General features: G+C 45.0%; 1 protein-coding gene across 1 annotated transcript in view; it reads left to right on the forward strand.

The window, feature by feature from the left end:
* LOC119464771 (filaggrin-2-like) overlaps nucleotides 1–12,148 on the forward strand; it is a 135,029-nt gene that overhangs the window by 14,789 nt on the left and 108,092 nt on the right. The window contains exons 4-5 of the mRNA XM_049655887.1: nucleotides 3,870–4,019; nucleotides 10,787–10,927. Coding sequence (XP_049511844.1) covers nucleotides 3,870–4,019; nucleotides 10,787–10,927 — 291 coding nt within the window. The remainder of the gene's footprint in view (nucleotides 1–3,869; nucleotides 4,020–10,786; nucleotides 10,928–12,148) is intronic.

Consider the following 12,148-nt stretch of genomic DNA (forward strand, 5'->3'; position numbering starts at 1 on the left):
CGCAGAAAATGAATAGCGGTGAGAAGGGGTGCTCTAAAAGCAAGTCATTTGTTCTAAGTACATACATGGTCACGTGAGAAAAAACTCGCATTACTATCACTATCTCTTCAGATACATGATTTCACTATAGCCGACAACGTGGTAGAGGGGGCAATAATGCGCAAACTACACAGTTTTCTGATGAAATCTGCTTCTATTACTGCCCGCGTGAGCTGTGTCTCGCTAAAGCTTCCGTATCTTCAAAGAATGGCACGCAGCCGTCACAATCGCTATCCCCGCAATGGATGCCCAAGTGGCCTTGTGCGGTGTTATGAACGTTGTTCTAGTGCTCTCTTAAGTGATCATTTTAGCACCTGCTGGTCTGTCCAACATATTTACCGCCCCAAAATAAGGGAATCGTGTAAACCACATTAGTTAATCATGTAACAAAACGTTTCCTGTGCCCGACAGCGCAACAACTCTTTTCATGCAGCCACATTGACACGTTTACAGTGACTTGCCAGCGTTTTCGGGGCGGAGAAAACCAGTAAATCCTGCATGCTGCTCGATTTTTTTGGCTGATGGGAGACATCATGAGCATATGGGAGCACTGCAAATCGGCGCCTTTCATCCAGCTGGCACCGTGACTGAGCAGGCTCATGATGTTTGGTGCGCTTAAGAAGCTGTTATGCTATAGAAGAAATTAATGCCATAGGGCATCTAGCACAAGAAAGACGACCAACTTGTTCGGCTAAACTATGTTGCATAAGACAAAGACGCATAAGATTGACTAAGACGCTTAACTAAAATGCATAAGATTGACTGCCCTCTGCGGGTCATCGTAATTGAAGCTGCGCCTTGGCAGGAAGCTATTGACATGTTTTTGCAAGATAAAGTTTATCTTCTAATCGTTGATGCTTCTTTCCTTGTTAGGTATTCTGGGGCAGTTATTGGTTTTTTAAGAGAGAATGAAACGGGCCTCAAAATTTCGTCGATCGACGTTAAGATTTCTACTATTCACTTCCGCATGACAAGTTGCTGCTATATGTTGAAGAATGTATTGACAGTTTAGGTTGGCTTTAATAATGCAGCAGGTTTTTCTGTTAGTGCCTTCCTTGAACTGTTGCCCTTCTATTATAAATCAACTTTTACCTTGTGGAATGAGCGAAATTGCATTCAAAGGAATGGTGTTTGTATAGGATCGTGCCTGGCGCTGGTACTAAGATATATTTATCTAGCTAATCATGATCGCACTATTGAAGGTCACCTGGACGCGCCTCCGGTTGTCCAAATGTATAGGCTTGTGGATGACTTCCTGGTATTTATTGATTGCTCTGCTCGCGCTTGCGAGCCTGCCGCTTCTAGAGTTTTAGTGATTTTTAAGAAAGAGCTGCAGCATCTGGAACTTATACACGAGTTTCCTATGGATAATTCCTTGCGTTTTCTAGATCTAAGGCTACGTCTTTCAAAGAAACATGTGTGCTGGTTCTTCGAACCGATGAGCAAGAAGCCCCTCTTACCTTTTAACTCGGCACACTCAAAGTTCGTTAAACGAGGTATTATAAAGTTATGCCTTGTTAACAGCCTAAATAAATCATGCCCGCACGCGGTGCAACAAGTTTTACTGCACAGGCTGGTCGCCTTTCTTGTGCTGGATACCCTATGGCCTTAATTTCTGCCATAGCAAAGAGCTTCTTAAGTGCACTAAACGTGATGAGCCCGCTCAGTCATGGTGCCAGCTGGACGAAAGGCGCCGGTTTGCAGTGCTCCCATATGCGCTTGATGTCTCCGATCGGCTTAAAAAATAGATTGGGGAGCATGTAGGAATCACTGGTTTTCTCAGCCCCGGAAACGCTGGCAAGGCTCTGTAAACGCGTCATTGCGACTACATGACATCAGAGTTGTTGCGCTGTCGGGAACAGAAAACGTTTTGCGACATGCTTAACTAATGTGGTTTACAAGATATTTTGCGGTGGTAAATATGTTGGACAGACCAACAGGTGCTAAAATGATCGCTTAAAAGAGCACTACAACAACGTTCATAACACTGCACAAGGCCACTTGGGCATCCATTGCCAGGATTGCGACTGCGTCGGCTGCGTGCATCTCTTTGAAGATACGGAAGTTTTAGCGAGACACAGCTCACGCGGGCAATAACAGAAGCAGATTTCATCAGAAAAATGGGTAGTTTGTGCGTTAGTGCCCCTTTACCGCGTTGTCGCCTATAGTGAAATCATGCATCTGAAGAGATAGTGATAGTTATGTGTGTTTTTCTTTCACGTGACCATGTACTTAGAACAAATGACTTGCTGTTAGAGCACCCCATTTGACCGCCTTTCATTTTATGTGCATGCCCCGTCTTGTATATATACATGTGGCAACGGCAACAAAATATTATTGGAAGGCAGCGCAGGGTGTGACGTCACTCTCAGTCCCTGTCCTTCCCGCTGTACGTCGTTTTTACCATGAATTTCCAACTTGCCCATGCAACCACTCTTGTTCGACATCAATGCCCGGCTACTGTAAGTGTCGTAGGCTTCCAATAGTACGTGTGTGAGCTCTGCAAATGTCACCTGAAGGAAACTGCTGAAATAGCGTAACACCTCGACGAGAAGTCAATAATTGATTCAAGAACGAAAACAATAACTGAGTAAGAATTTTTCGAACCGAAAACGCCAACTCACCTACAGGTTTAGTGTTTCTGTGCCGTTCATCGTATAGAAAATGGTGGCCCTATTTATCCCCCGTTTTTTGCACTTATAAAAGAACGTTCCTGTCAAAACAAACAGGGCTTGATATGTTGGTAACGGACACAGAGTGAGAGAAATTGATTTATGGAAAGGCAAAGAGGTCGGCCTGTGCTGTAACTTGCTCTGGCCTGCTACTCTACAGAAGGTCAAAGGGGCGGGGAGAAAAAGGGGTAATGAATGATGATGATGATCATGGTGATAATGATCATGATATAAGGAGGAGGTGTGTGTATATGCAAGTTTACAACGTTTGGCATCTCTAACGCCGTGCGTCCAGCCCTGTGGTTTGGGCATAAAGACAAGAGACACATATCGCTGATTTAAACGACGAGCGTGTTTCTCTGCCAACATGGCGGAACATTGCAGATTGCATAGCTCAAAGAACTCGTTTCCAAATCAGCGACAGCGGTGTGCGCTACTCATAATCTATAAAAAAACGACCACGTAATACGCATACTATTGATACCTAGGATACTTGGGGAAGCCGGTCTGGTGAAGCTGTTCTAGTACTTCAGGTAAGCAGTCATTTGGGCTCATAGATTGCGCATAATATTTTCCACTGAATTTTTTACCGATTTGGTTACTTTTTCTTTTTGCTTACCTGAAGTGATTACCACTTTTTTGTCAAGCAAGTGAGTAACATGACTAAAGACAATATTTAGCAAATTAGTCTGTTCTGTGTCTGTTCAGTGACAGAACAAATAGTGTCTGTTCGATTCTTTGTTTCTTCGGGTGACTTCTTAATAAAATGCAAGCACTAGTGTGGACGATAAGTCGTAAATTAAAATCCTGAAAGATCATGAAGGGGCCTACACTCGGAATTAAAAAATGTTTTACAACCCATAACAAATCCAGATGCTGCGGTATGCAACTTTCCAACACTTATTACGTTTGTGGCTCCTGTCCCATTCTACACTATAAGAAGACAGCAACTGTTCAGGACTGTTCACTGCATATGTCAGTGCAAATACTAGGCTGGATATGGAGAACTTAGGCGTGTATTCTGTGCATTGTCATGGTGGCATACGTATCAAATAAAGAGGACGTCTGTGTATAAGTTCTACGGATACAAATACGAGAGATGCATGACGAAATGCTACGCGTAAGTCTCTTATGTTTTCTCTTACGTGCTTTATGCAGCCGTAGGACAACAGCCGGGAAGCCCCATACCGACGGGCACCGAGGTATTGGGCCTACCTGGAAATGTAAACCCTTCTTTGGGGAATCAAACCACTCCGCAGTCAACGCTAACTACTGGCCCAGGAATAGCGATGACTCCAATAGGAAATGGTGAGCGTGCTACATTCTTTTTCTGCACGCTATCGACGCATTAGATTTTAAGGCCGTAATTAGTGCCATACAGTAGGCTGCTCCGCTTTCAAATTTAGAAGCGTGCGCCACATTGCTTGAACCAGATATGTGTCGTAACTAAGCCCGAGTGGGCTTATCTAGATGCACGCCTCATCCTAAGTGTGTCCTAATATGTTTGATTCCTTGGCAGACTCAACTTGTTTTCCTGTTGTATTTTGTTATCGTATTTCTTTAACCGTAAAAATTTCTATTTCTAACCGTAAAAAATGTCGTATTTCTTTAACCGTGCTTTTAGTAAACGTCCAGTTGAACGAAAGTGCTCCTGTCTTCCCACTTTTTCCTGGTCGTCCTCTTTTTTTAAGTTTCCCTAGCCGCGGTCAAGTGCGAGGTCATCCAAGGTCCCAGAGTTTTTCACCAATGGAGGGGCACCTACATGTGCCCGCTCGGTGGCAGCTATTGGCTCGGCCTCTTCTTGCTCCACGCGCATGCGCGCGGTCTGCCACGTTCCCACTCGCACGCCGCTAGTAGCTTGGCGCCTCCTCTTCTTGCTCCACTCTCCGGTACGGGTGTGCGCGCCACAGATAGACTTGGCTCGGTTGTGCTGGCTGCGCTACGTTGTGCGTAGACATTGGGTTCTAAATCAAGGGGCCCTTTAATGTATAAAGTGGAAGAATAGCCCAAGAATGGAAAGGCTACCAGCAAGCCAGGGGAACTATCGCTGAACAGGTCATTGTAAGCAATCGGCACCGTTTGAACTACCGGCTTTTGGGAAACTTTCAAAATTACTTTGTTGAAGACAAATTTGGTGCGGCTTGTAACACCTGCGAGACTCTATATTCCGATCGAACGTCGTCAGGGTGTCGCTGCCCACGCATGTGGCCGTCCTCGAGTGAGCTTGTCCCTTGGAGGACGTGAGTTCGTTCAGGCTTTGTGCCACGCATCGACTTGCGTAGTCATCCAGGATGGTATCTGCTGTCTCTTTTTGCGATCGAAAGAATGATCTGTTGAAAGTCGCCAAGTACTCTTTTTCTAGTCATTGCGATTTGGCAACAAAATGGAGGATCGCAAAAGTACCCAAGCTAGTAAGTTTTGTTTGGGATTGTTGTCAACTTTTGCAGGGCAATATACTAAGTGACGAGTTAACTAAGGTCATATGCGCCCGTAAAGGGCTAATAATTTATGAGCAGCAGCCAACTAATGTTCGAGAGATGAAATTCATTTCCTGCACATAAAGGACACACGGGGACAATTATATAGCAAGATGCAGGCTTCAACTTGACAAGTTAAAGTCAGGTTAACGGCGGTAGATCTGTCATAATATGGTGGAAATAAAAATACCCTAAAAATACCCTTGTTCTCTCATAACATTTTAGTTTTTTAAGCATTAAGAACTTTGTAGCGTAGAGTTCATTGGATGACAGTAGCTGCCAGAGACAACAAATGAGACTGAACCAAATAGATTTTCTCAAAACATATTCCAGCTTAAAATTTCAAACACGGCCGTGATTACTAGGCAGCCGTTGCATACATCACTATTCACTGAGTGAACGTCTTATAAGGCAAATGCTTTGTCTTGTATGCAGAACCTTGTAGTAGGCTTGAAATACCATATAGTGATACGAATGACCTTTTTTTAAGTATACAAAAAGGTGTTGGCGCCTCTGTGAGGCACAGGCTTATCATCTACCTAGACACATGCGACAATAAAAGGAAGGAGATTGCTAACGATAAAAGCACAGCGGTAGCAACGAAATAAAACAAGTTTTGAAGCAGAAAACAAATCTATATATGCAACATGCATGGAAGTTTCGCTAACATCAGCTGCAGCGCCAAACATCAGCAGTTTGTTGTGACGGTTTCTATCTTCTATCTCTATCGTTTCTCACAAGATATCAGTCGGCGTTTTTATGCCAGTAATCTAGCGCAAAACTTTTTGATTGTTTATCCAGGTTCTTAGACTTCTTTCACTTTAATTAACTTTAGCTAGATTTTAAGAAAAGCTGGCAGATCCCAGGCCTTGTGGGAATCGATGTTATGCAAAGCAGTGTGGGGGGGGGGGGGGGGGCTACCAAGTTCACCATACGTAGGCGGCTGTTTCATGACCTACATGACACGCATGTTATGACATTCATGTCATGAGTCCTGAGGAGTCCCTCAACCAATGCCTAAGCGACCTTAACGCGAAAGCCTTAGTCACGCTTATGACTATGACTTGGACCATCAACCTTTAGCATTTTGCTTCACTGAGTTCCATATCAGAACCCATGCCATTCGTTTTTGAGTGTTAATCTGTTTTCGTTGATTCATTTCATTTTTGGCTAAGTCATGGTCATGACTATGACTTTGACCATGAAAATTTAGCATTTTCCTTCACTTAGTACCCACGTCTGAACACATTTCAGTGGTTTTTGAGTAGTAATATTTTTTTCGCCGAGTCATTATCATTCTCGCTGAGTCATGCTCATGACTCTGACTTCTACCATCACCTTTAAGTGTTTGCTTCACCTATTACCCACACCAGAACCAATTTTAGTAATTTTCAGCGTTAATCTTTTTTTTTGCTGCGTCATTTTCATTTTAGGCGGCTGTTTCATGACCTACATGACATGCATGTTATGATTGGAACTTCTGCCACCACCTATTAGTGTTTCCTTCGCTCAGTACCCACATCAGCACCCATTTCAGTGGTTTTTGAATGTTAATCTTTTTCCCTGAGTCATTGTCATTTTCCCCGAGTGATGCTCATGACTTTCACTTCTAACATCATCCTTTAGTGTTTCCTTCACTTAGTATTCACTTCCGAACCCATTACAAGGGTTTTATGTGTTAATCCTTTTTCGCTGAGTCATTGTCATTTTTGCTGAGTCATGCTTATGACTAAGACTTCGACCATCATCCTTTAGTGTTTCCTTCCCTTAGTGCCCACTTCCGAACCCATTTAATTGGCTTTTGAGTGTTCATTTTTTTGGCAAGGTCATTGTTATTTTAGGTGGCTGTTTCATGACCTACATGGCTCACTTGTCATCTCATGACCTATCATTTACGTTTGTCGTAAACTCTTGTCATGCTGTGCCAATTTTGGTACCTAGCAAGTTAACGAAACGGCCATGAGAGCACCAAGACGTAGGCGGCCAGATAGATAGATAGATAGATAGATAGATAGATAGATAGATAGATAGATAGATAGATAGATAGATAGATAGATAGATAGATAGATACTGTCAGAGTAGTAAATGTTCGCCAAGAAATGCTTCGCGTCTAAAATACGTTCTGGGTTTTTATGTGCCAAAACAACCATATAATTATGAGGCACGCCGTAGTGGGGGACTACGGAATAACTTTGGCCGCGTGGGGTTCTTACGTACGCCACGAACTCGTGCTTGTGAGCTCAATGCCAAAGCCACTAAGCAACCACGGCGGGTCACTTGCATCTAGATCATTTTGCATTGTCTTTGTCCTTCATTCACATCACATTAAAAAAATAACCCTTAGCGTATTACATGAGGGGTCTGACCCTACACAACCTTTCTGGAGTTGCCGCGCGTAACTAGTGGTCCGAGGACTTCATTCTGCATCTCAGATAAGCGTAGGCTAGGGTGTATATATTCGGCCTGCATGAGCGAATTGCTTTGACACTCTAAGTGCACGTCAATATAAACAAGCAACGATCATTGTGATGCTAACGAGCGGCCTGCTGACTTGCTTACTATATGCATCCCAGCTTTGGCAGATCCGCAGGAAGGTGGGTTACGCTCTTTCGAGTTTATGAGCACACAAAAAATCACAGGGTCCCTTATGCTATCCCTAAAGCCCGACCCACATGGAGTGATTTTTTTGCGAAAAACTGGCGAATGGCTGGGCGCGGTGTCCGCCCGCGGCGGCCGGCGGCTGTTCACCATCGATCAAAGCGGGCTAGATATGTTCGCAGGTTGTCAACTGCTCGCCGGAAGCGTCGAATGATGGCTGACAGCGCAGACCATTCAGGGCGTGGTCGCCTCCGGCTTCCTGCCGGCGCATTTAACTCGATCGGCTAGCCAGCCAAAGAGCCTAGAGCGAGCATGGCGACAAAAGCTGCGCACATCCCGTACAATGATCGACTGATTACAGCCGTCCAGGCGCGACCAATATGGTTCAGTTGCAGATACAAAACTTTTTTTCACTGCATTTTACGGGGAATGGAATCACATGCTTTTTATAGCAACAATGAAATAGTGTAGGCGGCGGCCGACTGTGTTTCGCCTCGTGTGGGTGCAGCACGGCGGAGGTATACGCTGGCGTTCCCCCCCGCCGGTGAGGCCCGCACGAAATTCACCGTGAAAGTTCGCTACTTGTGTGCCGGGATTAAGACGACTTCAGGGCAAAAGCCCAAGTGCTGATGCAATAAATACGGACACAAGACGTAAACCCGCAACGGAAAAAGATTAGCACAAGTGGCCGATGACCGGCGCAGGGAAAGTGTGGTACGCGGCGCTCATGTACCCGCCCATACCGGCATCTAAAGTGCCACGTGATACCTGTTTCAATGATGGGATGCCTGGCACCCTCGTTTTCGGCGTGTTCGGGCAGAACGGCGTCGCGTGCCGCAATTTATCTGCTCGGATGGTCGGTCACTTGTGCTAATCTTCCTCCGCTGCAGCTGTACACATCCTCTTTAATTCGCTTACTCTTCTTAATTCGATTAGTCATCCTCTTTAATTTGCTTTGTCTACTTCACTTAGTCATCCCTCTTAATTCGCTTGCTCCTATTTAGCTCACACATCCTCTTATTTCACGTACCCATCCTTTTAATTCATCAACTTAATTCTATTGCCTCTAACTCACCTGAGTCATTCACATAATTCGCTTAGTAATCCGTCTTAATTCGCTTTAGCATCCATCTTGTTTGCTTACGGGAGTATGAGCCATTGATGATGATAGTTTTTGTACCTTTCGTGTCGTCGACGTGCTTTCGCTCAAGGGCCGTGAAGGTCGAACGAACGATGAGACATGTAAGGTATTCGCCTTAATAACGCACATTTAATTTCAGCTTGCACGTGCCGTCCATGTCGTTTCAAAAAGGAGCATGTCCGGAAAGGCAGAAGAGGCTCATCGGGTCGTTTAGCGATGGGTAGACGATGTGCCCTCAAATATTTTCAGGGTTTTGAAGCGAAGTTTATATAGCCTGCGCCGGCGATGTAACGGTAAAAAAACAGCTGCTCTCAGACATGCTCGAGCATCATCGTCTTCTTCCCCAGCTGGCTCGTTGGCTCGTGCTCGTGCCACTGTTCCCGCGTTTGTCGTTGTCATCTGCTTCCCCAGCTGGCTACGTTGCCGCCAATCATTCCAGCGTACAATTTCACTTCTCTTCTGTCGTAATGGGGAGGCCTCGTTTACGATGGTATGAGTCATTCATTGTCTTACGTAACGAACCCATTTAATTTTGAAGAAATCGAACTTCGAAGAATCGCAAGCGACAATGGTGGGCGAATGCTCCTAACCACGCCGCCCTATCAAACTCGAGACATAGAACGCAAGCGACAATGGCGGACTGCGGGCATGCCGTCAGTGACGTCGTTCTCTCCGTCGCAGCCGACCTTGTGTGTAACCTCATAATTGAGAAATACTTTAATGAACCCGCGGGATTAATCCAGTGATAAACACCGGTGGCATGCACGTTTCAGGTTTGTTGGTTAACCACCTTCACGGAGTGGAAGTCTTCCGCTGATGGCTCGTGGGCGCCCCTCAGTTTGCGGTCGTGCTAGTGCAAGGCATGCGCTCGTGCCACAAACGAGTCAACACAAGCTTTAAATTGCTTGCACCCCTCTTCACAGAAGTGGAAGGGCGGTCAATTTTTTAAGAGTAAGCTATCGACGGGAGGCCGTACAGCAGGTATTTTATTAGAATAAATGATCGCTTAGTACAGGTCTTGCTATGGAAGCCAGCTAAGACTTGAACATAAACCTTTAAGCACTGTCCTTACGATTTAGAAGTCGCAGACCTCTGGGCACAAAAAGCTTACGCAATGAATTCAATGATTGGGGCACCTATTTTCTAAATATTTGAAGACAAGTGTATTCTTTTTAAGCTTATGTAAAACAATAGGATTGTGTACCATCAAATTTTTTACCAGGAGGAACGCGTGAGCCCGTGTCAAATAGTATCATTGGTCCTAAGGAGAAGGAAGGGGTGGTGGCGTCTCATCTACTGCCTGTCCCTCTTGTTGAAGCAATTATTTATTCCGATGCTCATACTGCTCTCGAAAGGAGAAGAACGAAATATTTGACAGTGCGCTTGGCGTCGTGTTGCCTTTCATGGAAATGACGATTGTACAACATTATGCAAATTTCCGTGTATAAAGCACGTGAGATACTATCAAGTGGAAATTAACATAAACAAACTCTCCACTTTAGACGCTGTTTGTGAAATGATAGCAAATAACGGGGCTACTTTTTTCATTTTGGTAGGCTTACATCAATCTTGGCAAACCAAGAAATAGCAAAGGGGCCGAGACCTCTAAGGTTAAGTGCTCCGCCCGTCATATACTAGAATCATCACTAGAATCATCACTAGAATCATCACTAGATATACATCACTAGAGTCCATACAGTTCTCTCCTTTTCAACGTTGCTTTCTCAACAGTCTTGTTTGGTAATTGTAGTGCTATGCGAAAAGTCCTTCATGTATTTAAATGTTTCCTAAGTAAGCTATTATTATGACAGATATATAAATAGAATATTACCTCAAAAACCTTGTCTATACATGCACAGGCGACCAACAGTTGGGAGGCCCCGGAGCAAGGAGCACCCACGCCGTCGGCCCATCAGGAAATGTGAACCAACCTGTAGGTGCCGGACAAGCAACGTCGGCTCCATCGATGGTTAGCACTGGGGTTGCAGTGGGACAGGCAGGTAATGGTGAGTGAAGTTTGTGAGCTTTAATCCACGTGTCTATCGCTATCAGTCTATGAAAGCTATGACGTTTCCGTGACTTCGGTTCCGTGATAGGTGTATCAATGCACCAGTTACAGATTAACTTGAACTTGTCTTGGCAATCAGTTCTTACTAGGCAACTAGCATAACAACGTCAGTGAAAAATGACAGCCAACCTAATGTGAAATCCGCGTATCTAGGTCTATATTGAGGAAATGGAAAACAATTGTGACAAATTTTTGACAATCGCCATCGAGACTGGAAGACACGAAGATGGAGGTGGGTACCTTCAAGCCTACCGTGCTCGTCAAGTTAGATACTGACTGCAGTACGGCGGAGCGGCTCGGTTCGGTCACTTCAAAATCAATGATACCAGAGGTACGACTGCTCGGGCAAGTTTCTGTGTTCATCGCCGACAGAACGGATGAGTGCATTAAACAGTTTTGTGCCCTTCATCAAAGCTACACAACAGAACAAGGCCTAGTATGTTTCACGACCGTAAATACTGAGCTCCTTGATGTACAGAAAAAGCAACACAAAGAACAGTCGCGACTGATAGCCGCCCTCGTCCAGCTAATACTAAACAGGTAACGTCGTTCTATAGCGAAAGTGTAAGGCCGGACATCTTTGACGTGTCATCAGCAGCTCCAACAACCTTGCCGGTGTTCTGTGGGTACGCTTGGGATTGTAATCAGTAGAATAGTGACACAGAGAACTTCCAGAACTTGCGCCCGTTACTTTCCGGAAACGCTAAGAAATTGTATAATTTCCGCATTGCAGCCCAAGTAATCGGAAGTTGGAGCAAGTGGAGCCAAAATTTTGTGTCGGCGTGCAGCCTAAACGCTGTCGAACAGCAATAGAAGGCAATGTCATATAAAAGCCAAGAAGGCAGCCTTCACGATTATTTCCGCGAAAAACCGAGGTTGCTTCAGCTGGCTAACCAAAACGTTCGGAGACGTCTCTTGTGCTTCTCCTCAAACCGAAAATGAGCAAGGATTGTCAGAGGCAGCTCCAGCTAGACGGGCCGCACTACTGAAGAAATTCTTCCCAGCTTAAGATACAACATCGGGAACCCACCTGTATGTGAGCAGCGGTTCAAGTTTCTTAGCCGTCGCAGCGCCGCTGAGCAAGGCCAGTTTCTTCCAGACCAGGTCTAATCAGGCCGTCTATATCCGACAAAATCAGCATTCATATTAAGGT

Source organism: Dermacentor silvarum, chromosome 9, assembly GCF_013339745.2.
Source record: "Dermacentor silvarum isolate Dsil-2018 chromosome 9, BIME_Dsil_1.4, whole genome shotgun sequence".
NCBI lineage: Eukaryota > Metazoa > Arthropoda > Arachnida > Ixodida > Ixodidae > Dermacentor > Dermacentor silvarum.